At 41.3% G+C, this 26,897-nt stretch overlaps 3 protein-coding genes across 3 annotated transcripts; 2 read left to right on the forward strand and 1 right to left on the reverse strand.

The window, feature by feature from the left end:
- Positions 1 to 89: 89 nt before the first annotated feature.
- LOC136747279 (fish-egg lectin) lies at positions 90 to 6,838 on the forward strand. Its single transcript, XM_066700215.1, has 4 exons — positions 90 to 234; positions 3,389 to 3,640; positions 5,419 to 5,761; positions 6,155 to 6,838. Exons 1-4 carry the CDS (start codon positions 186 to 188, stop codon positions 6,342 to 6,344), a joined length of 834 nt encoding a protein of 277 aa, XP_066556312.1. The 5' UTR covers positions 90 to 185; the 3' UTR covers positions 6,345 to 6,838.
- Positions 6,839 to 8,301: 1,463 nt separating this feature from the next.
- LOC136742279 (SCAN domain-containing protein 3) lies at positions 8,302 to 14,138 on the reverse strand. The gene is made up of 3 exons (XM_066698580.1): positions 13,079 to 14,138; positions 12,629 to 12,896; positions 8,302 to 11,826 (listed from the first exon to the last, which is right to left on the reverse strand). The coding sequence occupies exons 1-3, from the start codon at positions 13,415 to 13,417 to the stop codon at positions 9,890 to 9,892; spliced, it is 2,544 nt and encodes an 847-aa protein (XP_066554677.1). The 5' UTR covers positions 13,418 to 14,138; the 3' UTR covers positions 8,302 to 9,889.
- A 263-nt stretch (positions 14,139 to 14,401) lies between these two features.
- On the forward strand, positions 14,402 to 26,569 carry LOC136742263 (uncharacterized). Its single transcript, XM_066698579.1, has 6 exons — positions 14,402 to 14,565; positions 18,947 to 19,130; positions 19,278 to 19,381; positions 20,197 to 23,106; positions 23,486 to 23,697; positions 25,245 to 26,569. Exons 2-6 carry the CDS (start codon positions 18,947 to 18,949, stop codon positions 25,312 to 25,314), a joined length of 3,480 nt encoding a protein of 1,159 aa, XP_066554676.1. The 5' UTR covers positions 14,402 to 14,565; the 3' UTR covers positions 25,315 to 26,569.
- Positions 26,570 to 26,897: the final 328 nt, after the last annotated feature.

Genomic DNA, 26,897 nt, shown 5'->3' on the forward strand with positions numbered 1-26,897 from the left:
CTGCCCCACAGCAGTATTCCCTTGCAAATTGGGAAGGTATTTATTTCATCCTCCCACTTTGGGGGGCATACATTTTCCATAGAATCAGGTCCTTTCAGACTGCAAGGGACAAGCTTGCCTGTACAGCTCCCAGGTGATCTGTTTTCATTTTGGACACGTCTCCTTCATGCCAGTAGCCTGCCAGTATGAGGATCTTCATTGTTCTTCAAGTCCTGTTGATGAGCAGCAGTGTAGGTAAGAGATGAGGGATGCTCATGAGGTCGGAGTGGTTGGAGGTAGGGAGATGGCCCTTCACTTCACTTGCTCTGAGAAATGCAACAGATGATCTGGGATGCTGTACAGCTTCTGCATTCAAAGAGAAGCACAGAGCATGCAGAGGCATGATGATGGATTTTGCTTGCCTTCAAGCTGTAGTGTTCTGTTGTGTATAGCCACAGACACAAATTACAATGCCTTTTGTATTTCTGTCTTTCTTAAAAAGTGTCAGGTTGCTGATATGATCAGCTGATTACTGTCAACTGATGCTGTTTTCCTATTTCCTTTTCCTTTATTAATTTTTACATGTTTACGAAATGTTCTTGTTGAGCTAGAGAAATAGGATGGTAGAAAACTAAACTAAAATTAAATCATAACAATGTAACATTTTGATTTGATCTAGATACAATTAAGGATTTTTTTTTTAAAAAGAGCAATAGGTTAGTCATCGGAGTACAATAGTTTGGAACACGCCAGAGATTAGGCGATCTTATAAACTTTCCCTCTTAACCACAAAATGAGTTATAATCTACCTTGCTCATTTTTTTCAGTTTGCCTGTGCCAAGAGTCCTGTACATGATCAATGTCTGTGACTCATGCCTCCTCATTTGCATGGATTATACTTGACACCTTTTTGGAGGCTCATAAATAACATTACATTTAAAAACAAAAGGAAGACAGGTGCAATGGAGAGTATATATATATGTGTGAGTGTGTGTGTATATATATATATATATATATATATATATATATATATACACACACACTCACACATACAAGCTGGTTTCCTTATGTTTTAATAGGTTTTACATATCTCCCAAGGGAGAATCCAGACAGAGATGGCTAATTTGCATGTGTTTGATGCCTGACAACTATTTGTTGCAGCTGAAATTCAAATCTAAGTTTGCTTGTTAATGACAGTATTAAGTTCTTGTGGTTATATAACACTATTGTTTCTGGATTATTTGCCTTAGTTACCAGACATGTGAACAATCCTGTTCTGAATATTCATATAATGAGATTCTTCAGATCTACCTGTCTTTGACCTCAGTATATTATCAGCAATGTAAACCTGCTAATTGCTAATTATTTTTCCCAGCTGTTCCATGAGCTTTATTTTCTGTCACTGGTGTCAGATCCTTGACTTGCAATGTGTCCCACTTTAATTAAATTTTCTTTTCTACTTCCTTTCATTTAAAGTTGACTTCAGATTCTCTTTGTTAAAAATCTCAATCTCAGTCTTATCTCCTAACTTTATTTGGAAAAAAACAAAAAAACATGAGAATTTTAAAAAGCAAGTAATCTCCTTTCAGCATAGACACAGTTATAGTTATCATTATAATTACAGTTGCTTGCTCTTTTTGAAATAAAGTGAACATACACATCCATTTCATGGTTCAAGATCATTTCAAATCCTCCACAAAATTGAAAAATTCATTTTACAAAATACAGGGAAATTATCTATATATCAATATCTATGGTGCCATGCATCACATATCTACAAAGATATGGTATGTTCAAACATAACTATAATGAAACACACTTATGTCAGAAAGGGTTAGCATTAAGACCTTTAAGGTGTTATTTTCCTATTAATGCAGACAGTAATTTTAAGAAAACACAAACTGAAATATTCCACTTGGACAAAGCCCCCACAATAGAAAATAAGTTCTGGCAATTGTTTTTCTCTCAGGCTCTGACTGAGCATGCTTCAGTTTTTGCACTGTGGATGCATCTTCTGTTGATATTGGAAGGTCTGCCGCCCATTTAACACACAGACGGGGCCTACTGGTTCATTCTCATGGGCCATTTTACCTGGTTCACTCCCAACTTTGTAACTTGGCACATCAACTCTACTGCTTGGATAATCTTCCAAAAATGTCTCACAGAAGAAAAAACCATGGAAAAAACAGCAGTCCCAAACTCTAACACATCATCATATGAGAAAGATATCCTATACGCTCATCACCTTGTTGTATCAGATTGTAATCTGATTGGTTAGCACACTGTCCAATAGCATGTTCAGTTAGTCCTGGGGCTCAAAGGGGACTGCCCAAGATACAGGAGTGGGGGTGTAGAACCGTGTGGGAAATAAGTGGAGAAGTCGCGGAGATAAAGCAAATAGAACTTTAATCGAGCCGCTCGGAAGCCCCACGTCAGGAATAATTCCTTCAGTGAGACTTAATGTTTACAAACATGAGTGCAGCTTTATAGGAAAAATGATGTAACATCTTATGGCCGTTCATCCAATCAGAAGATATAGGTCCGGGTCCATTTATGATCTGTCCTCCCGTGTAGAGGTGATGGATACAAAAAGCAGATGTCTGTCTTTGATGTGCACTAGGAAGATGCGATCCCACGGTCGTCATTTACCTAGTGTCAATCACTCATTAACAGAAACAATTTCTACCTATCTTGAGAAACGATTAAGTCATAAACAAATTCACAGCAGACATCTGTAGGCTATTTCAGCACTGTGTAATCTTTCATTACTGACAGGAGTTTCTAACAAATCGACCTTGTTGACCCTTTACTTGTCCTGCTAAATCTAATCTGCTCAGTCTGTATACAAAACTACTTCTAATGCTAGTATTAATATAAAACATTATATAATTATCACAAAACACTTTCTTCAACTTCCTATACAGAGTCTTCAGGGGGGTTGACTTCTGGCTGTGCAGGGAAGTGAAGTTGCAGATGACCAACACCATTCAACTAATTGCACACAGAAGGCTGCCCTAATGGTGCAGCTCATTCTCTTTGTGACAACCTGGCGAACAATCAGAAAAGCAACAACTGTTGCTGACCTGCTATTGATTCTCCCAGCGTAACAGAAAAAAAGTAGACAGAGCTTAAAGTTTTCTGTGCGCGTCCTTGTGGTTACTGGACAAGCAAATTTACAAGTAAATGAAAAGGCTCTTTCTAGGACTGTGGGTCCTAGCGCAGGCAATCAAAGTTCAACTAACAGGATTTGTTTGTAACTTGTTTATTTGGGAAGTCCTCTATCTCACTTTAGAAAAAGCCATATTTGGATAAGCAGGTTTTCAATTTACAACAGGATGTGTTGTTCTTTAGCAAGGAAGAAATAAATTATTCCAAATACATACATAAATGAAACCTGCTTCCTTTCCAGGGTGTCACCCCACTGATAAAGAGGTTTTTCTGTGTCGTGTGCTGGAGCAGCGCCTGATGCAGATTGACGCAGGCGCAGGCAAAGTGTATGGCTTGCAGTTCAACAACAAGATTTTAAAATACAATGGCAGATGCTGGTCCTCGGTGGAAGGCCGGCTCAAACACATCACTGTCGGACCGGGGGGAGTCTGGGGTGTTGACGCGACCAACAGGATCTATCAGCTGGTGAATAAAAAATGGGTCACAGTGAAAGGTATGCTATTTCAGTCCCTCACCCATATTATGTGGTGTATAGTTACATCTTAAATAGCTTCCTGATAGGGGAGAACATAAACTAGATTGGCTTTCCTAAAATAAATAATAACAAAAAAAAAACATATTGTGCTATAAATCCCAGCAGTTCAAAAATAAAGACAGCTGTACATTTTAAAGCAATCGTAAGTAAAGGGATCCCTTTACTGTGAGAATGCATATATCTATTTGTATGCTGTATATCTTTTGACTTCACAGCTGGGCTAGTTTTTGATTAACACAACACCGGTTTGGGATGAATTTATGAATATATAAGAAAGGAGTTTTGCAGCCTAAATATTGTTCTTGTAGTAATTTTTATGAATACAGGAGTTCGATCAGAATTTGAGATCCGCTGAACTCTGATCCATTTAGTACAATACAACTTGGCTCATGATTGCAGCCTAGATCCTGGATCGGATATGTTTAGTACAACTGGCCCCAGGATAAAAGGCTCAGCCTTCTCTGGAGGCTTTTACTGGATGAGTCACTATGAAATCCCTATCAGAAACCTTCTTCTGGCACTTCAGCTTGTGAGCAGACTCCTCAGTCGTTCATGACGCTAAAGATACAGACATTTTCTGTAAAATCAACTCAGTCAAAATGTGGCTCCTTATTGTTTAAGTCAAGACTGAATTACAATGTAGCCACAGTGCTTCTTTTGCCAATTAAAATATCCAGTGACAAATTATTATCCTTCAATGCTTAGGCTGCAGCTATTTTGTATGCTATACATACACCGATCAGCCATAACATTATGACCACCTGCCTAATATTGTGCAGGTCCCCCTTTTGCCACCAAAACAGCGCTGAGCTGTCGAGGCATGGACTCCACTAGACCTCTGAAGGTGTGCTGTGGTATCTGGCACCAAGACGTTAGCAGCAGATCCTTTAAGTCCGAGGTGGGGCCTCCATGGATCAGACTTGTTTGTCCAGCACATCCCACAGATGCTCAATTGGATTGAGATCTGGGGAATTTGGAGGCCAAGTCAACACCTTGAACTAGTGATTCATCAGACCAGGCCACCTTCTTCCATGGTCCAGTTCTGATGCTCACGTGCCCATTGTAGGTGCTTTCGGCAGTGGACAGGGGTCAGCATGGGCACCCTGACTGGTCTGCGGCTACGCAGCCCAATTCGCAACAAACTGCGATGCACTGTGTGTTCTGACACCTTTCTATCAGAACCAGCATTAACTTTTTCAGCAATTTGAGCTACAGTAGCTCGTCTGTTGGATCGGACCACACGGGCCAGCCTTCACTCCCCACGTGCATCAATGAGCCTTGGCCACCCATGACCCTGTCACCGGTTCAGTGCTTTTCCTTCCTTGGACCACTTTTGATAGGTACTGACCACTGCAGACCGGGGACACCCCACAAGAGCTGCAGTTTTGGAGATGTTCTGACCCAGTCGTCTAGCCATCACAATTTGGCCCTTGTCAAAGTCGCTCAGATCCTTACGCTGCCCATTTTTCCTGCTTCTAACACATCAACTTTGAGGACAAAATGTTCACTTGCTGCCTAATATATCCCACCCACTGACAGGTGCCATGATAACGAGATTATCAGTGTTATTCACTTCACCTGTCAGTGGTCATAATGTTGTGGCTAATCAGTGTATAATTAAACTTCTAAGAACACCAGTTTATGAGTCAAATAGTGTTTAATGATGCTTGCAATGTTTCTCAAAAAGGACCTTTTGAGACAAGGTAGTGACTGAAGAGTGTTTTCATCCCTTTCAGGACATCTGCAGCAAATAGATGCTGGCGGTACTGATTTTGTCACAGGGGCCAACGTCTGCTCTAACGTCTTCTGCATGAACACCAAGAGGGGTTCAACTAAGCAAAAGATGCACAAACTTCCTTGGACGAAAATCCCTGGGAAAATGAAATACTACTCCTGTGGGCCGCACTCCTGCTGGGGGGTGAACAAAGACAGCAATGTCTTCATACGGACAGGGGTCAGTGAAAACAACTGTGGTGGGAGTGGCGATCTGTTCACTGTGAGCGGAGAAATGATGAAAGTGGAGGTGGGCACGGATGGCACTGTTTTTGGGCTGAGCACCACTGGCACAGTCTACCAAAGGTACAGTAAATCAGGACTATATGACTTAATTACTGTTACCAGAATGTCATGACAGTGCTTGGGTGCATATTTTCTTCAGTAAAGGATCTATTGTGGAGGCAGCTTCTTTTAAACTCTGATTTGATTCCTCTGCGTTTGGCAAATATGATGTAAGTCTAAAACGTTGCTAAGAGAAGTACGTATGAAAGTATGAGTAATCCTTCCATGCTAAGGGGGCAACAAGGTACTGAGTGATGCGAAGGTACAAGCCGTGGCAATCTGTTTGACCCATTCCTCACTGGCAGTTAGTTAACCTGAAACCACTTAATGAGGTACACTTAAAATGCCACAGCAGAGGGCCTTCACAGACTGTAGAGCACCTCTAATCCTTCTCCTTTCTCATTTCTCCTGCAGGCATGGTACGAGCCCCAGCAACCCCAAAGGTGATTACTGGATTCGTCTGCATGCAGTGGAGGCCATGAGGAGCCTGTCTTATGACCAGGGTATTCTATGGCTGGTGAGCCAGAATGGCCACGTCAGGCGCTGTACTAAAGGAAGCTTAAGTTTTAGCTTTCCGGGATCCCTCAGTGGAAGAGGAGTCTAAGAGTACTGAAAGGCGCAGATACTCATCCACCCAAATCAATCGAAGCTCACTAATTCAACTCTCATCAGGTTTCTACAGTTCTTAGTGGAAACTGGCAACCTCTCTCTTGCTGTAAAACTAAACCCAGGGCAACTGTGTTAAAACAACTGCTACTTTTTATAAGTCGCCCTGGACAAGGACATCTGCTAATAAATAAATAATAATAATAATAATAATACACTGCAAAATATACAGTAATTTCTTCTACTGACCCTAAAGAAAAACAAATTACATTACGTGTTCGGAAAAATGTTAGATTAATTTGATTCCTAGGACCACTATAACCCACTGCAGTGACCGCCTGTTTTTCACCCTTGCTTCTTCTTCCTTATATATTTTGCATCACTGTCATTTCTACTTCTCATAAATGGGTACTGACATGTCCATGCTTCCCTTCACATATCATTTAATCCTTCCTGAGCTTCTTTTGGCTGTGTTATTCTAAATAAATACATTTAAAATATGTTCATAAAGTGTGTTTCTTCAGAAATTGTGTGCAGTTTCAGGGGAGTATTATAATTGGAAGTTCTTGTTTGCTTCACACCCGAAAAAAGTGTGAAATCCTGCTTTTTAAATCTTCTGATTCAAAATATATAATATATATATATATAATATAAACCTTCTGGTGACCATACTGCAATCAGAACCATTTTTTAGGACAACAAACATAAAAACAAACCACTGACAAAGTACATTAAGCGCAATTTATGATTTGAGAATGACAAACTTACGAAGGTTGAACATTGAAACAGTCAGATCCTAGACTCCCAGATGACACAATCACAAATATAAAAACACTCTATGATGACAGATGGTGCCTCTCTCTAGTAACTCTTCATCATCCTACCTATGCATCGCCATTCAGCCCCATCACCATGAGGCTATTCCAAACATTAGCTGTTCTTCTTGTGAAATAAATAGTTTCCTTTGATCAGATCAGATCAAACCCAGTTCCCCTTTTCATTAGTGTCCCTGTCTACTGAAAGAAGCTGCTGCCAAAAGAAGCACTGATGACATTTAATGGTAAGTACTTTAATCAAGTCTCCAGCATGCCTAAGCCTCAATAGATTGATAGTGTTGCCTCTTTCTATAGCCATCACCCATTCCATTGTGGAATAAGTCCAATTTCCCTTTTTATAGAACATTGTGACCAGAACTCAATGTAATGTTTGAAAAACAAACAAAGAAGAACAAAAAAAATATTTTGCCAGATATCATTTCTTATTCATGTCTTGGTTTTAGATTAATCTGACATGAATTGGTGTCAGGCAGTGGGCTGGCCCAGACAGACACCCTCTGTACTGTTGAGACTATTCCCAGTAAAGACAAGACACTGCTGATCAAAATCTGTCCGGTTCTTAAATGTCCAAAGATACAGAGATTAATAACAAGAAGTTACAGCCGTGTTTAAAACATTAACAAACAAAGCTTTGCAGATCTGAGATTCTGAGATACATTACTATATTTTGGTCAGCGTATTAAAAATACTTGAGAGTCTAAAGAAATAAAGATATTTTCGATATGATAAAATAACGTACTCCAGTCACCTCTTCCACGTGAGACAAAAAATAAACAATTGCATCTGTGTAAGATTTTACCCTGAGTGATGGGGATGTCTTTTGACGGGTGTCGTAGAATGTGGAATGTCATTCAATTTCGGTGAATGTATTTATTTATTTTTTAAATATGATCAGGACTGCAGTGCAATTGCACAAAGCTAGTTTGCAAAGATGATGAGGAACAGATACTTTGCATTTCTGGTGCTTAGAGCTGTATACGCGCAGCCCTCAGCTGCTCTTTGCATTATCCAAAGGTAGTGCTGCTGGAAAGGAAAAAAAGAAAAGAAAAGAAAGGCCTATAAATGTATTAATTTGTCTTTTCCGGTTATGTTTTTTTAAGAAACAAAAGCAAAAGAATATTGCTCAGCATCTATTTATTTTTGAGACGGTCAGCGAGACAAACAATCAAAGCCAAATCAGCAGAGAGGAAATAAGTCATACAAAACAAGTTCCCAAACAGTTACGGAATAAGTTAGAGATATGCAAAGATATTATGATATGCCAGTATCGATTCCAATCAAGGTTACTAAAGGATAAATGATGATCATATAGAACTCACTGAAACGAAGCACGCAGCTAAAGATTTACTGGGTGCTGTTCTTCATTCCTTAAAATTCAAATCAGTGTGCCTTAAATCACTCTTTTTAATAATAAATGAGTATTCAATTGCATTCCACTTCTCTTAACTGGAAATTATTGGTTACATTCTTTCTGATTTACATCACCGTTATCTGCCATCAGTTTGGCTCATTTGTGTTTTTTCTTTCTTTTCGGAAAATGATACAATGCCTTTGCTCCTCGCTTAAACACAATTACCCGGCAGTCTCAGGCACACTTGTATGGAAGCATTTTTAAAACCACAGACAGCAGTGCCATCTAGTAGTTGCAGTTGGAAGGGATTCAATATGGCAACCAGGCAGATTTGTCGAAAAGATTATTCATGATTTGGGTTGAATTCTTGTAACAAATCGCTGTGAAAATTAAATTGTTGGAGGGATAGTTACAAATGTTTTCCCCTGGCAGTTAATTTTATTCCCCTTACAAACAAATAAACACTTGGTTTACTTACACATTTTTACCACTGTTAATGTACACTATGCAGATATGGTATGTTCCAGATTTAAAGATCAATAAGACTAAGTAACAATAATAATCAATACAAAAAAACAAAATAAAATTAAAATATCAATTCAAAATATTTCTCTGCAGTTTTAATGCATCTAAAAATAAAATAAATAAATAAAAACAGAAAATAGGACATGCCTTTGAATTATATGCTTAAAAATCATAACAGATCCCATAAGCATGGTTTCCCCTCTCAGAAAACACAAAATCAAAAGGAATTTGGAAGAGAGCACAGTTGTACTGAGCCAAGGCTCCATCTACAAGACACATTATAAAATGTACATACATGTAATGTTTTATGGTGAAAGCACTAATCACTAATACATTTAGGAATACATAACTTAAATACAAGAACAGGCATTGCATTTGGGACATTTGCCTTTAGTTTAGCACCTTTAAATTAATGAAAAACATGTTTTTAAATAAAACATTAGTATATCACACAAAAGCTTAAAACATTGATACCCGAGCATTTGTATGTATATAAATAGGAAACTCTGAGGTGCTGTTTTTAAATTTTGCCAACAATATGTGTGGCATCCAGGATCCTGCTCAGGAGCAAGTGTAGTTCACTGGTGTGATTATAACGAGACTTCTGGATGAATCAGATAAGACTCAGACTTTGGAAGAGTAACCAGATTTCAAAATAAAATAATAAATATTCAGCAGATATCGAGTCACTCCTCTGCTTTTTTGTCTTTTTCTTGCAATGAGCTTCCTCCTTTTCAGGAAACACAAAATCAAGAAAATGAGAACTAGGAGGCAATTAAGTTCATAATTAACAGATTCTCTCCATAACCTAGCATGGCCTAAACTGTACTTTTATTTCAGCATACGGCGATGTTTGCAGAAGTTCAGCACTTCACAGAAAGGAAAGTTTTCTACTTGGCGGGTTTCCTGGGAAAGTAAGAGAGCAACTTCTCGAGTCCCCTCTGTCTGGGGCTCGTGGTGCTTGCTGCTCAGGGAATGAAGAGCACCAAGTACGGTCTCGCTCTGCAGGCCGGTGGGGAACAGAGCCAGGAAGAGCAGAGCGATTTTGGCCAGCATCTTGTACTCTGAAAACTGCAGCATGTTACTCCAGAACTTCTCCAGCTGGATATTAGGCTGAAGGAAGTACTCCTTCATCGCTTCGTCGTCACGCATTTTCTGCAGAAAGTATTGGAAATCAGTGAGGTTTAACAAGAAAAAAGTAGCCAATCGCTTTTGGAAGGCACTGGAGACACTTTCCACCGAGATAAACGAGCTGGATGCAATCAAGAAGGGATCAGTTACGAATGTGGTGTACTGGCACAAAAACTCAGCTTCGTGGTACCGGTCCTCCAGGTCCTTAGACAGGACTTTGAGATAGTGAATGGCAGTCAAGCAGATCTTCTTAGACATGCTAGCTTCTTGGCTCTTGAGGAACTGGGCAAACTCAGTCAAAACAGGCGAGTCATCGAGGTTAAGAGCTATCTGAGTAATGCCCAGTCTAAAAGCACTCACCTGTTCAATGGCATCAAATATGTTCAAGTGGCTATCCTGAAGATTCTGATGGAAGAAGGAGACCTTAGGCAGAAACTCCTTCAAGAAGAGGAGGCAACCGTAAGTCTGCGGCTGCAGCAACTCCTGGAGCAGATCGGGAGAAATGTCTGTCAGTGTTTCAGTGAGCTCATCCCAGAGCTCAAACAGCTTTTGCACGTTGTCGTTCATACTGATCCAGTGCACTGGGTTGCAGGTCAGCAACACACTGTTTGATTGGTCCCCCTTCTCCCAGAGTTGGGCAAATTTCCACCGATCTGGGCAGCCGCTTGATGTAATAAAGAGGACCCTTTTTATCAGAGATTCAACGTCACTCATGGTTTTCACGGAAGCCCGGTTGGTGAGACACGGATGGGTGCAACAGCTAAAAACAAACAGTTCCTGGGCACAGCCTTCCTGAAAGCATCTCTGAAACTCAGAGCGTTTGTTCTGCAACAGAGCTGCCCCGTCAACCGTCAGCCCACACAAATTTGTTAAGCTGAGGTGACATTCAGAAAGGCGGTCTTTGACGGCTTGAACGGCGTCCTTCACACAAGAATTCCGGGACAGAGTGGCCAAGCACAGGGTCCGTTCCTGGAAGCAGCCTACGTCATAGTCCAAATATCGAACCCCGACTACAACCCGAGGGTGCCCAGTCCAATCCCGGCTTTCGTTCACTGAAAGGCTGTAGAAAGGGCTCCGAGAGATCTTTTCCGCCATCTCGTCTTGGAGGAAATCAACAATGTCTGCCGCCCGTTCCTGTAGCACCTCTGCACTTAAAGGGGCAAGAGTGAAAAGGTGGCTGTCCGGCTCCACCGCCAGGACAATCCTCTTCACCGACTCCCCCTCGCTGAATGGCTGTCCGTGCTGCCCCAGCACAAACGCCACCTTGAGGCCCGTCATCCAAAATTGATCTGGCTCACTCAGGGAGCACTCTCCGGGGTGCCGGGCCTCTCTGTTGTGCTCATTCTTGGCCCTTTTCAAGAGCATGTGCCTCTCGAAGGTGCTCTTGTAGTTGCTCTCCACTTCCTCGGCGTGTGTGCTATAGTGACGCTGCATGGAATATGACTTGATCTGGTGAAGCTCCTTCCGGCAGAGAGCACACACGGCCACCTGCTCTGGTCCGCAGGTGCCCAGTTTCAGGAACACCAGAAACTTCATCTCCCACTGCTGCTGGAAAGAGCGCTTCTCCTCCCTCCACGTTCGGCGTTTCTTTACAGGCATGGAGGCAGGTTTGTCATTTTTCCCTCTCATATCCAACCCTGAAATAAAGCCCATAATACATTTATTAAACACAGCTGACAATGCACTTGTAGTTGGTAACAGGAGAAGAAACTAATCTGTCCAGCATTATAAAGACAATGACAACTGTTCAATAAGCCATGACCATTCCAAGCATAACCTTTTTTCAGATGGTTGTAGGTTTAATTAGGTCAAAGACAAGACCAAAAGATCATACCATAACGACGGTGGGTTTATGCTCAGCACACTATAAACACGGGTTGCGAAGCTTGTGCTTTAGCTGGCTTTTAATCTATAATCTAACAACTATATTAATTGTATAGGCTACAGTACATAACCATACATATGTATAGAAAGCAAATGCATGACAAACCAGCGCTTTGCACTTAATCTGAATTACACAGGTTAGTTACGTACCACTTTGACTTAATATGCAATACAGTACGTGGGAGTACTTATATTTTGACGTCACCTATACATTTTAGTGTCCCTAATGGTGCCTCACAGAAATCTGTGCTTCAGGTTCCAGTCTCATGTGAAGGGGGCCCATCCTTTTCACAGAGAGGTGTCTTACACGTCACCTTCCTCTTCACCTAGTGGGTGGATCTGGCTGCTTTGACTCTAATTTGATAAGCGTGAGACATCTCTTTGAAGCCAAGAGCCTCCACTTTGTGTGCATTGTGTATTCCACCGTCTACCCAGGTTCTGCCCTTGAGGTCACTAATCAGTGAAGCAGCCCCAGTCAGAGAGGCCTTGCCTGGTGGGGTTTTGACCACTCAACTCAAATCCTTAGATACATTTAATTATTTGAGTTTTCATTACCAGCTTCTCCTGCACTGGTCTGCGTTTGTCCTTCTTCGAGGAAGGGAGGGAAATCCCGGGCGCCTCCCGTCTCTGAGCCCGCTTCCTCCGCCGGGCAGAGCCGCAGCAGCCGGGCGCCGGTGCCGTCGGGTTTGGGCTCGCATTTACTGATCATATTCCTGTCCTCGGAAATAATCCACTTCATGGGCACCGTTTGCGGCCGGCAGACTTTTACCCGAATGTGTTCAATTCTGCCTTTGAGCTGATCCCTGCCAGCCTTGGTCCCTGGCTGCAAAATAAATACATATATAAGCTTTAGTTCATTTCCGAAGTAACACAAAGTCTTTCTCCGGCTTCTGTACATCATCATCGAAATTGACATGGTTGCTCGGTTCTCATGATTACGAACATGATTGAATGCTATTAAAAAAACAGACACTCAATCCATTCATTGAGAAACACTAAACTTACTGCGGAAACCGGACCTTTCTTCCGCGCAGGTCTCCCGTGTCTTCTCGCAGGCGGTCCCGCTGCGGGGGAGTGGACGGACGGGACGCTGTCCGGTTTAAGGCTCAAGCGGCCCGAGAAGCGCAGTCTGAACTTGGTTAAGGAGGACGGCTCGAAGTCGCCCTCGGTGAAGTGCGCGGAGCACAGCCGGCTCTGGGTGCCGGGTCCCGCCCAGTCCGGCCGCAGCTCTCGCACGAAGCGGGCCCACAGGCTGCACGTCCGGGCGCATCTCGGAAAACTGAATAGCGAAACGCCGTCCTTGTGCGTGTTTCTGCAGTTAGACACAACGCAGGTCGCGGGCATCCTGCAATGTCATTTCACTGCAGAGCTGGGCTGGGGCTTCGGCAGAGGCTTTGCACCCGTTCATGCACATTTAACCCACACCCGTCTGTCAGTATGAATGGGGATGTATATGGTGTGCTTCCAAGATGCCTAGAAAGACGATGTCGATATATACATTAAAAAGAATACTATAATACATGAATCTCAGAAAGACAGGTTGATTGTGTAACTGCGCAGTACCCTTTGTGTAAATTCACGTTTGAAACATTGCAACTGCTTCAGATGTGGCTTTTAAAAACGAGGGTAGCTGTGAAAATCTCACATTAATTTATATAATTACCTAATACATTAATAATAATTAAAATATTCTTATTGGCCTGATTTGGTTTTAAATGCACATTTCGCAAACCAAGGGTTAGATGTCAATGACCCTTGGCTAATAAACGACGTGTGGCGCATAACAAACTGTCTCCACGACCAATGCAGCATACACATATATACAGAAATATGTATGCGCACATGCATATGATATAAAATAATCTTATCTTCAGGTGCACGGCACGCATCCCCTCATTCCCACTCACTCCAGCTCAGGCAGCGGCGCAGGCACGGACATGCGCACTGATGCAGCAGCGTCTCCAGGAGGTCATGCGCAGTGCCAGCGTATAGTCTGCGAAACAGAGGGCTGCTGTTTCCCAGGCGGCTCAAGATTTATATTCCGAGACGTGCTGTAATGTAACATTATATTGAAAAATAAATTGAAAATCCTTCACCATATCGTACTCTCTGCATGTCACTCAAATACAGAGAAAGAATACAATAATAAAACAAACCAGGACCTTCTTTGTTATTCGTACACACACTAGTCACACAGATAGCATGGATGCAAAAACCCAGGTAGCTGGTGTTCAGTGTCATTGCTGGTGTTTGCATGGGCCACTCTTGTGTATTTTACAAGATTATCTCAAGTAAACGATGGACACCACCTCTAGATCAGAATTGGTGTTCTCATTAAAACGGAACAAGGGCTTTGTTTAGTTGCGCCGCCTACAGGTCGAGAAAATAACAATTCTAGGCGCATATACACGCACAAAAAGTTTCACTTTCCTTTTCTTGAAATGCCCGTGTAAGTGCGTTTTCTTCGGGTTCTTCTGCAAAGGGGATACAAGGTAAGGTTAACATTTCAAAAATAAAAAGCGTCACATTGTCTCGGAGCTTCTGACGCAAAGCCACGCTACCCCTGCACGGAGCTGCGCCATTAGCGGCGCCGGCCAGCAGACCCGCCACTTCCTCCAACTTCTTGTTTTTGTCAACATGCAAACCCGCGTCTTGGCAGATATCTGCACACCTTATTGGCGACGAATTCATTATGAATTAGAGAAGCAAATAACATACGGAACAAATAATAATGATATGTGTTCATATCTTACAATTTTAAAAATATATGCCTACAAAATAATCGAACGCCTATTACCCCGATGCACAGACATGAAAATGAAAAAGTAAAACCGTTAATACAGTTAGGCTAAACTGCATTACGATTGTGACATAATTGTGAACAATAAATAGTCGTGCATAGACCGCAGACTACGGTTTTGATTTATGATTTCTGTTGCATGGATCCCCTGTAATGATCTGTGAGTCCTCAAACGCCGGGCAGCCTGCGGTCAGTGCAGCTGGAAACAATATCGCATTTGGATGATAACCTTGTTGTGGGGCAACGCAGAAAGGCTACATGTACAAAGCTTTAATGACCTGCTGTCAAATATGTTTTAGATTTTTTTTATAGTAATATCTTTCTGTTCTAAGCATAGACACAGTCTAAAGTGTGCGAAGTGTATATATAATATCCATCTCTGATTCTGTGCATTGTGTATTTTAATACACCGACGTATACGTTCTCAACATAATTATTCAGCTTGTTTGTTTTGTTTGGGTTTTTAACGGTTTTATAAAACATTTCCTTGTTGATGCAGCATATCAGTATCCATGGCTACTTGGACTGAGGATTATTACAATGGCGATTGCTGTGCTGGTGTACTGTAATTTCATTATTCAACTTGCTTAGAAAATTAAACAGGTTTGCAGCTACTAAACTAATACCGAAGTAGCCATGCATATACAGTTCTATAGACAGTCTACACCCCAATAATAAAAAATAAAAAATCACTTTTTGTTGCCTTAGCCTGGAACTACAATGCATTACAGTGCCCCCCGACTCTTTATCTGTACATCCTACCCCACAACATCCAAGTGAAAACAATATTATATATATATATTTTACAAAACTGATGAAAAATAAAAACTGAAATAGCTTGGCTGGATAAGTGTCTACCCCCCTTGTAATAGCAATCCTAAATTATCTCAGGTTTAAGCAGTCACCTTCAAAATTACAAATCAAGTTAAGTGTCCTCCACCTGTGTTAAATTTTAGTGATTGATCACTTGATTCAGGATAATTTCAGCAGCTTCTGTAGGTTCTCTCTGCTGAGTCACGAATTTCAAAACAAAGATTCAACCATGAGCACCAAGGATAAAGTTGTTGAAAGGCACAGATCAGGGGATGGGTATAAAAACAATTATCAAATACCTTGAATATCCCTTGAAGCACTGTCAAAATTATTCAGAAGTGGAAGGTATATGGCACCACCAAGACCCGGCCTAAATCAGGCTGTCCCTCCAAACTGAATGACTGAGTAAGAAGGAGACTGATAAGAGAGGTTACCAAGGCTATGGCAACTATGCAAGAGCTACAGTCTTTTATGGCCTGTTTGGTACTCAAATTTGATCAAAATCCCATTTGAAGTATGCAAAAAGCCTCAGGAGATTTCTGTAGTGGCAAAACATTTTGTGGTCGGGCTAAACTAAAATGGAAGTTTCTGGCCTTAATGCAAAGCGTTATGTTTGGCGCAAACCCAAGACAGCGCATCACTACAAGAACAGCATTCCTACTGTAAAGCATGGTGGTGGTAGCATCATGTTATGGAGATGTTTCTCAATGGCAGGGACTATGGCACATTTTAGGATAGAAGAGAAAAATAATGGAGCAAAGTATAGAAAGGTCCTTGAGATAAACCTGCTGCTCTATGCTAGAAAGATAAAACTGGGCTGGAAGTTCATCTTTCAGCATGACAATGACCTGAAGCACACAGACAAAACAAAAAGGTAAATGTCCATTAGTGGCCCAAGTCAGAGCCCCGACCTGAATCCAATCAAAAAATTTAGATTGTCAACGCTCAACGAGCTTGAATACTTTTGTAAATAAGAATAGTCAAATATTGCTAAATCCAGCTGTGCAAAGTTGGTAGAGATGTATCCTAATTGCTGCCAAAGGTGCTTACACCAAGTATTTACTCAGAGAGGTGGAGACTTTTATGATATTTCAGTTTTTTATTTTACAGTATATATATATATATATGTATGTGTATATATATATATATATATATATATATATATATATATATATATATATATATATATATATATATATATATATATTCACAATACAGTTTATATTTATTTTTATCCTTACCAGTGTGGAGTATTGTGTGTAGAAACTCTAAAGCACATGGAAAATAAGTGAAAAAACTGGAAAAAAAATTCAAGCAGGTGTAGCTATAGATACTGTATAATAATACACATTATAACAGCCAACATCTTTTCAATAAAATAATTGAAATAACCCTTTTTATATTAATATGTTTGTATTTTCAAAACATGAATAGAATCCACTGTAAACATCAAACATATTGTTTACTGTTTTTAATGACTTATAAGTCTATAAGATCTATAGATCGCATCATATTACCTAACATGGTACTGCTATTAAACAGTAGTTATGTTTTGCAAATACGTAACATGTTTGGGGATTTTACTGTATATATTACGGGGATATCCGGTGTGTTTAAGCGTGGCTCTGAAAGGAAATTGAGTGTAAATTAAAAACTACGCATGCCTTGATACCGCTCATAGCCACATCGGGGCGCCATTCACTCATGTTTAATACAGATGCTACATTACCTGGCCTCGGTAGTTTTCCGTGTCTTATATGTGGTCTTAAATTAAAATAATGAAACTGATCTTTTTGTTTCTCTTGAAAAAAAAAAAAAAAAAAAAAACAGCGCTTACCTCATCAGTTATTCTGATTATGCGATTCCGCGAAACTGTGAGTGACATTTCTCCGCCAAGCTCACATCTGGGAAGTGGATTGTATTGGTGAATGTTATTACTAATAAAAAAAGGAAATCTGCCTTATCCAGTGTGGCAGTATACATTGTAACGGTGCTTATTGCCACATCTAATAATGATCAGAATCCGGTATCTCAAGCTTCTAACCATCTCCTCTCAGTTCACCTGGTAATCCTAACACCCTGTATTATATGGAAATACTGGGAGCAGAGCAATTTTCTTACAGATCGTGCTGTATGACGAAGAAAACAATATCATTTCGGATTAAAAGAAACAAGATGGAGAGAAAAACAAACAAACGTGACATATGTGCTAAGAATGAATTACACCAGTAAATTGGCCATTTTCTCTAATGTACTGGGGCGGGTCTGTCTTCTTTCTTTCATTTCTGTTTTTGTGAAATGAACTTGATAATGCGTTTGTGTTGTTGTTTTAGTCTGTATAAAACATAAAACACAGACGTGTCTTTTTGAAGCTTGAGTTTGTCAATCACGTGTCTCTGATCCCCCCCCCCCCCATTAATACTAGAATACACATTACATTTTTTGTTTCTTTCCTTTCTTTTATTTATATAATTATTAATACAAAGGGGCCGTGTGTTAGGTCGTGTCACTTATTCAAAGTGGCTTGAATGTCATCTTGACAAACCGTTCACGCTCAATCCGATTTGATGCTCATGAATATTTATGAAGGATGTAGTCAGCTCCTCAGAACAGAGTTGCGTGGGAGGTTATGTGTCCTTAAAAATATAATTAGCCGTTTTTTTAAATGTTAAAGATTATTCACTATGCATTTGCTTTTGAAAGACTGAGCAGTGTTGCCCATACCTCCTGTTGCCATCGGTATGATTACCATAATGGTTTGTGTTCTGGTTTGTCATGGTGAATTTCGATTCCATCCAAACACTATCTTCTGCGAGACCATTTTTGAAGCTTAGTGCTTGAAAATCTAATCATTTTAACAAAACACCTTAGATCTTGAAACATGAATACAGAGTTCGATGGAGAACAATGATAAGAAAAATGTATTCTGCTCTCCTTTGATAAACTGGGTGTATTTTCTCATCCTCATCTCATCCTCTCATTCAGACACTGTGTGCTTGAGTGTCTCATCAACGTTGTGGCCTGGAGTCACGTTTCCTATTGGTCAGTTAGAAGAATATATACAAAAATGACCACCATGCTCATTTTACAGAAAATTACAAAACATCATGATTGTGACAATGTACGGACAAACATTTTATCTTAGGCTAGTGGCATTGGGCATTTGTTTCCACAGGGAAAGTAAAGTGGATCTTGTTTCTTGCTAGCTCCTTCCCTCACAGTAGCAGTGAGTGTGACATAAACTGTTCTCTGTTTTGCAGATGACAGAGGAAGGGAGGACGGTGCAGGTGGTGGGATTGCCCACTGGCATTTCAGAGGACCGCCTGTCGGACAAGCTGGCCATCCACTTCTTAAGGATCCGGAATGGAGGGGGAGAAATAACTGACATCACGTTCCCAGAGGACTCCCCCACCACTGCCCTGATCACCTTTGAAGAGAGTGAAGGCAAGTCTGACAGCAAGTGTAACATCAATAGCATTGAGCAACGACAACCAGAAAAGCACAACTCACATCCATGTCCTGGTGCTGTTTGTTAGGCATTTAATGATTCTTTCTACAGTGTTTTTGATCTTTGTGTGTGTCTTTCTGCAGTGGCCCAGAGGGTCTGTAGGCAAGGGAAGCACCTTATATCAGTGGATGACAGGACGTATGAAGTGAGTGTGAGATTGCCCTGCAATGAAGTCAACCCAGATGAGGTAAGGCTGGAATTCTAAGCATTCTAACAGCTGTGATGTCACTTTTAAGATTCACCAGTCCTGTTGGTTCAAAAATGCCTCTTTCGAGGGGAGGGGGGGGGGGTAAGACTCCTATTTTTTAAAGTCCAAAGGCTCTTAGCAATGTCTCTAGGACGTCTGGCAGGTCCCTTGCTGTGCCACTTGCTGAGCACCACTGACCTAGGATATGTGTCCTGAATGGTTCTCAGACACTGTTCCTACTTATATAAAAACAGGCTTAAAAAGCTTTTGAAAAGACTTTTCATAGTGGATTGCTGGGAGGCTAATGAATATTCTCATGGCTGGTTCTTCAGCTCAGAACACTTACATTTTTTCTTCTTTTTCCTCTTTTGTTTTATCCTTAGAAATCCAATTAAATTGAAAATTAACACAAAGCCATAGGTTGTCTGGGATAGCAGGATGTTACTTGATATATGAAAGGAAACCCACTTATACACCGAAATTCATCCATTTGGAGGATTTTGAGTATTTAATATTTTTTTACAGTCACTTCTTCCATTATACTTAAACATTACTTAAAGCAATGCCCTGGGTGAACCAGCAATTGTATCCTAGCAACCCACACTCTGGTACTTGTGCATGAAAACAAATCTCTGGTCTTGTCCTTGGTTACTTTGTTGACCAGATCATTGTTTGGTCTTGATGTATGCATGTATAATGGCAGAAAACAAAACAAAAAACTCTATGAATGCAGTAAAATATGGGATTGAAAGAATGAAAAAGAGAAAACTACTGATGTTTTTTTACTTGTCTTTTGCTCCACTCCACATCCACAGATCTTCTTGCGGATGTCCATGACCATAGACTATCTGCGACTGCCAGCTGGCAAAACTGTGATGAAGAACCTGAAGAAGAACTTTGCTGATGTGCAGTTCAGCTTTGACCAGAGAGAGGAACTCTGCACTGTCAAAGGCCGCTACTCTGAAATTCAGGACCTTGCCAATGAAGTGCTGAGCTTTCTGGAGACATCAGAGAGTGAAGGCTTTGCCAGTACCAAGCCAAGCAAGAAGAGTCCAGATGTTAGTGGAATGGCTGACCAAGGAAGAAGGGCCGAGAGGAAGAAAGCGACCAAGACAGGACAAAGTACAGTCCTTGACCCTGGGAATCACAAAAAGGATTACCCTCACAGTACTGGAGACGGGCACCTGCAGAGTGCAAGGCAAACAATGAACAGTGTGGAAGATTACTCCTTGATTATGGACTCGGATACCTATAGGTACATCCAGAAACACTGTGAGCAGGAATACAAGCGGATCCTCTGTAAGCACAAAGTGGAAGTGGTGGATATCTGCTGCAAGGATGTGACCACCTTGTTCTTACAGGCCAGTTCGGAAAATTTGGGAAGCCTGGACGGCTTACGAGAAGCTCACTGTGACCTGGGGATGCTCTATCAGCAGTATGAGACCAAGCTGCGGAAGGAGCAGATACCAAAAGGAGACTTAGATGGGAGAAGTCTCAAACTAGCCTATGAAATCCTCCAGATCCGTTTCCCCAAGATCCTTCTTAGTGAGGATGACAGCTACACTTATGTCATAGGCAGCTCCAGTGATGTCTCAGAAGCCAAACAATACTTTCTAGAGCTGGGACCCAAGATTGGAAAACAGGGAAGATTTGATCATGATCCTCCATCTGGTCTCAAGGACCCACTCTTTCCTGCCAGCACCCCACTGGACTCTAAATACGACAAACTTTTCAAGCCAGCTGGCTCTGGTAAGTCAGATGGTGCCAAAGACTATAAACTGGCAGCCAATTTCGATAGCTGCAGAGAGCCTGTGTTGAAAACCAAGCTGACGAGTGAGGACAGTCTCTTCACCCGGCCTGGGATAAACACGGCAGATTTTCTCTCGAGAGATTTCACCACCAAGGGAAGTCAGGCTTTCACTAGTGGCGATCTGTTCATGAGAGACCTGAAGGGCCCTGATCGGACGAGTGAAGACGTACTGTTTAAGAAACAAGAGGTGTCCTCCACAGTCAGTGGAATCAAAGAATGGAGGCCATTTCAAACTAACACACCGACCAGAACCAGTGGCCCGATCAAGGCCATCCAGTTTACAGCATCGCCGAGTAGCCTTCACCATATGGATCTCTTAGGGGGTGGTAATTTGCCAAGTGACACTGCTTTAGCCAGTACTTCACAAGCATTCGAGTTTAAGTCACCTTTGCGTCGGGCCAACAGTTTCTCGGGAAGGATTGGATCCAGAGAAGACAAGAAGTCATCGAGTTCCAACGAAGTCCCAGCCAACCTGAATAGAAACACCAACAGCAGCCCGAGAAAAGAAGAGACCTTTGTGGAAGAAATTATTGTTCCCTCTCGTACATGGCTTTATATGAAAGAGGCCTATAAAAATCGTCTTGTAAATCTGACCTCAGGGGTTCACGTGAAGGATGTTACAATGGAAAATAGCACAAAACTTACGCTTAAGGGGCCTGAAGCGCTGAAGGTCAGCAAGTGCAAGGAAGAGATACACAAACTGTATTCAATGGTGGAATTCGATTTAACCACCCAAGAGCTTGCCTTTTCACAATTGGGTGTTAAGGATTCGAAGGATGAAACCTTGGCAATGTTTTGCAAGGAAATGAGAGAAAAGTATGAGAAAGTTATAATGATCCCTGCTGATCGAAGTGTTTATGTAATGGGCCCAAAAGAGTTATGTTTGAGGATTTCGGATTGTCTGACAGAATTATTTAGTGCAGGAAGTTATAGAACTGAGGCATCTCCCACTGTGGGCTATCTTTCAGCTGCTTCTCTTTCATCTGTGACAGACAAACCTCAGCACAAGGAGCACTCCAGCCAGGCCAAAGTAAGTGAATATTTGAAGGACCAGGAGTCCACAACCAGTAAATACAGCTCCACTAATGGAAGTTTCAGCCAAACCAAAAAAACACATACCCTCCATTGTTTGACCGATCACTCAGAATATCCATCACATGGCACAGTCGCAGAGGCACAGGTGGAGATCCTGGATCCTGCATATCAGCCTGAGCACAGGGTTCTGGAGGCTCAGGAGCTGCAGCATCACCAGGACCACAGCAGTTTTCCTCTGAAGGGCAAGAACGATGCCTTCACAAAGAAAGATGAGGGACATTTTTTTCTACAGAAGGACTTCAACGTGACTCAGAATCCAGAGAGAGGAGAGGGGGACAACGAAACCCTTGTAAGCACGAAAACCTTGAATAATAACAGGATGGGCTCTGATATCCTCCCAGGGCGGACGGAGATGCATAGGATTGACAGTGGGCCACAGTCGTTGCCTACGTGGTTGTACAGTTCACACAAAACAGCAGTCCAAGGCAAGGATGGGGATTTAGGCAACATAAAAGGTCCCAACCTTGATCAGCAGCTCCCTAAAGACTTCCAGGGCTTATCTAGAGGGCTGGATATGGAGGGACCAGATGCCGACAGTCGCCTGCAAAACACTGGCAAAGAACAGGATGCCCGTGCCCATACAGAGTCTACACAGACCTGCATGAGTTGCAGCATGGGTAAAGCCTTGCGGACCAAATGCGGCCTGTCCCTCTGCGATGACTGCCAGCTGAAGATGCATGCTACCTGCAGAGTCTGCTCCAAACCCAGTGGTGGCCTCAATGGGACCATGACCTTCACTGAGCTGTCGACCAGCCTGAGTGGATACCCCAAAGACATGACCATGAAGATAACTTACAGGATCCCTGATGGCATTCAAGGGGTAAGCCAATCCTCTAGGTCTAGATAACTGTTTTTTTCAGATTATATATTCACCAATTCGAACTGTCCAAGAACTCCTTAATCTGAAGACCAAGTGGTAGTGGGCAAATTTAACATCCTGTATCATTATATTTCTTTTATGGTATATGCAATATAAGTCACTGGAACTGGAACCGCTAGAACATCAAAATGATTGACTCTCTAAATGTTCATATGTTTTCAGAATGCCACACATGCAATCAAACTAACATAGTTTTTAGGAGCAGTTTTTTTCTTTAATAAATATTCACATATCACACTATTTAATGTTGTGTTCCATTATCTCTTAAAACATGAGATCCCTTTACCTCTCAACCATTTTATGTATTTATTAATTTAAGGAAGTACACCCACACCCTGGTTTGCCATTCAAAGGAGGGATTTTCCATGCCTATTTGCCACTAAATGCAAAGGCTAATAAGCTGCTTCCATTGCTGAAAAAGGCCTTCAATCAGGGCCAGACCTTCACTATCAAAACAGGGGAGGCAGTGGACAAAGTGGTTTGGGGAAAGATGATTCCTCATAAAACCAAATTGGAAGGCGGAAAATCAGGGTAAGTAAACTCGGGGACACACCCAACTGCAGGGGTGCACCCAACACACCCAACTGCACCCAACTCTTTAAAGAGTTCAGAAATGACATCCATGGTTGGGACCTGGATTATGTCCCTACTTCCAGTACAGTCATGTTGCTGCAGGCAAAGGGAGCCACCCAACTTCTTATTCACCTCACTCACGTAACTCCATAACAGACAGAGTTTTCTTCCAGTTCTTTTCCAATATCTGTATGTCTCAGTTATCTAGTACTAACATTATAACACACTGCATATTAACAGTGCAAATTACATTAAATTACACTATGCACAAGAAAGCCTTTAGTCCATCATGCACACTTTGTTCCGGTTTAGTCCTTATATAATTATTGTCTGCAATCCTAATAATTTGCGTGAAAAGATGCAGTTTAACAATGTTGTGTTTTGTATACGTTTTCACTGTAGTCACTCAACAAACATATAAACCTGTGTCTCGCTATCTTTTCACACACATATGTATGTATTTGCTTGCACCCAAAAAAAAAAGAAACAGAGTAAAAATCCTGAGAGAAGGCCTCACAAAATCCTGTATCTGGATTTCGTTTTGGCTGCCGTTCTAGCAGCTCACATGATGTAATCAGGAGTTGCAACATCATCAGCACTCTGCTGGTTCCACAGCCAGTAACTGCTATATTTCATCCGAGTCTAAGTCAGGGATTGAGGAATAAATCACAGCTACATGACCAGACAAAATAGGAAGTGGGGGGGTGGGGTGTACTTCAGAGTACTGACAACTGGCTGCTCTCCTCTCCCTCAGCGGAGATTGAGATCAGGAGACTCGTAGAGTAGCCCTAGATTTTCATTTATTTTAACAGAGACACGGAAGAGCAAAAGAAATCATATTGAATCGCAATGTAATTATGCTATAAATAATTAAAGAACGCTTTGCTGAGCTGTGCTTGAGAAGAAAGGGAGAATAAACATCGCTCTCATTGACTAACCGGGTGATTCTTGAAATTTGTCTTGCTCCAGAGGCTAGATTTACTCTTGATTATGCAAAAGCAGCTGTAAATGATTAAAAAGTGCACTTCTAGCAAGAGACAGCTTAGCTTTTGGAATAAAAGGATGCCTCATGTTTCTTAATTATAATTTTGGAATCAAAGTTGGACTAGACATACTTTACAGATTGTAAACCCAGCTAAAGACATGTCTTGAAAGCCGTATTTGGCTTCTCTTTGTTCTTTTGTTTGCTAACAAAATGAAGACAACTTTATTGATGGGAAGTTACAGTGACCTTGTCCGAGTTTTTTTTTCGTATATAAACTGAAGTCTGTGCACCTGATTAAGAAGGGATAGTGAGTCTAAACAGATGTTTTTTTATTATACAACTACCTTGAATTGCAGGCCCTCCCCAAGGTTAAGCATTGAAAAACATAGACTTTCATCTTAGATTTAGATTTATATACTTCAAGTGTGTGTGGGAGTATAGGGATGGGCAAACACTGTGCCACAGCTGTACAGTAACTGTGATGTCTGTGATAACTTGTCTCTTGTTGCCTCCTTCCTAGGAATGGGTATCCAGATGCCAATTATCTCATTCATTTAGCGGAAGTGCTGAAGGCTCTTGGGATTGAATGAAACAAGTTAAGAGCGAGGCCTGCTGCACGGGTAGATCCAGGCATGACTCGGGGAAATATCCCGGAGCCCCGAAGAGAAACTTGCAAGACAGTTTTAAAAGAGTCTAATTTAAAGAGTCAGGTTGTATTTGACTTATTCCTGGTATTTTGATAATATGCTTTTGGATTATGAATCACCATTTTTTGTGCATATTCATAGAATTCCACCAGGGGCTGCTCAAACCATACCACTGGCTATTAATTCAATTACAGGCTGGCACATTTTTAAATAGCTTCTGGAAATAAAGGAAAAACTCAATCTAATTCCCATCAATCTTTCAGCTAAAACGATCCTTAATCAGGATGCATGCTGAGAGCTCTTCCAGCTTTAACAATGCAGTGAATCAGTGGGCTGAATTGAACTGAGGATAAATGTGTGTGAGAAACTAATGTCGTTCAATTTCAAACTGCTTCGAGTACCTTTTTGATGGACACGGTTTCCAGACTGGCAAGCATTTCCAATGTGTTTCCATGTAAAATTCGCCACATATTTTTAAACTAACACCTCCACAGTAGTTAACTCGGACACCGTACGGACTCCAAGTATCTCTCAAATCTTGCACTATACAGAAGACCTCCACCTTTGGAAAAGCACATCTTTGTAATTAAGATTATATGAACCAAAATGCATCACTAAATTGCAGTAAACAATTAAACAAATGCTAGTTACCCTGTTATATGGTAAATAAAATGATTCAAGTGTTGCCAGGCTCTAGCTGCCGAACTGTAATGCTTTTATAATTGGTGGAACAGTCTCAAGATTAAACCCCACTGTGTAATTTGCAGGTTTCGTTACCTACAGCATCAGTAAGCGTTGTGACTCACAGATAATTATCTAATCATCAGTGGTAGGCCTTCCTGTGGTTTGGTATTAATAAATGGCATTACAGCCAATTTATTGAAATGAGTGGGATTCCAAGAGGAGCGTTAATTTAGATGACCCATCTCTGCGGACCAAAAAATAATTAAGGCTGGCTATCATAGCAAACTGTTTGCTCATGCACTCTCACCAAACCAAAAAAGAGAGTGTAGTTCACAGAAGCAACCATGAACACCCAAGGGCCCTTTGACATGCTCAGTGTGGGGGTGATGCTTGTGTTGGAGCTGCTGTACTATTGCTTTGCTTGCGCTCATTCAATTGCCTCTGTAAGTGTCCTGCTGAATGCTTTCCACTCATCAGAGGTGATGAAAGCCTGTAAATAAATGTGTGAAACTGGGCTTTGCTGTTTTATTCTTCCATCTCACACCAATTTCTCCAAGGGCTCACGTTGCAAGAAAAAAGTAATCTTCTGTGGCCCGTCTCACCTTCTCTACGCTCATAGATGGATAACGTTTAATAACTTTACCTTGGTATTTTCATGCACCAATCAATATAGACAAATGTTCACTCTTTATTTAACTCTATAGCAACTCTTATTTAATAATACAGGTTGGTAACAAACTAGTCGTTTAAATCTTTTGCAGTATCCTAACAAATATCGGTCATGACACGTCAGTTGCCAAATTATTAGCGGTTTGGCTCTAATAATGATGTCCCCCCAACCT

Source organism: Amia ocellicauda, chromosome 3 (assembly GCF_036373705.1).
Source record: "Amia ocellicauda isolate fAmiCal2 chromosome 3, fAmiCal2.hap1, whole genome shotgun sequence".
NCBI lineage: Eukaryota > Metazoa > Chordata > Actinopteri > Amiiformes > Amiidae > Amia > Amia ocellicauda.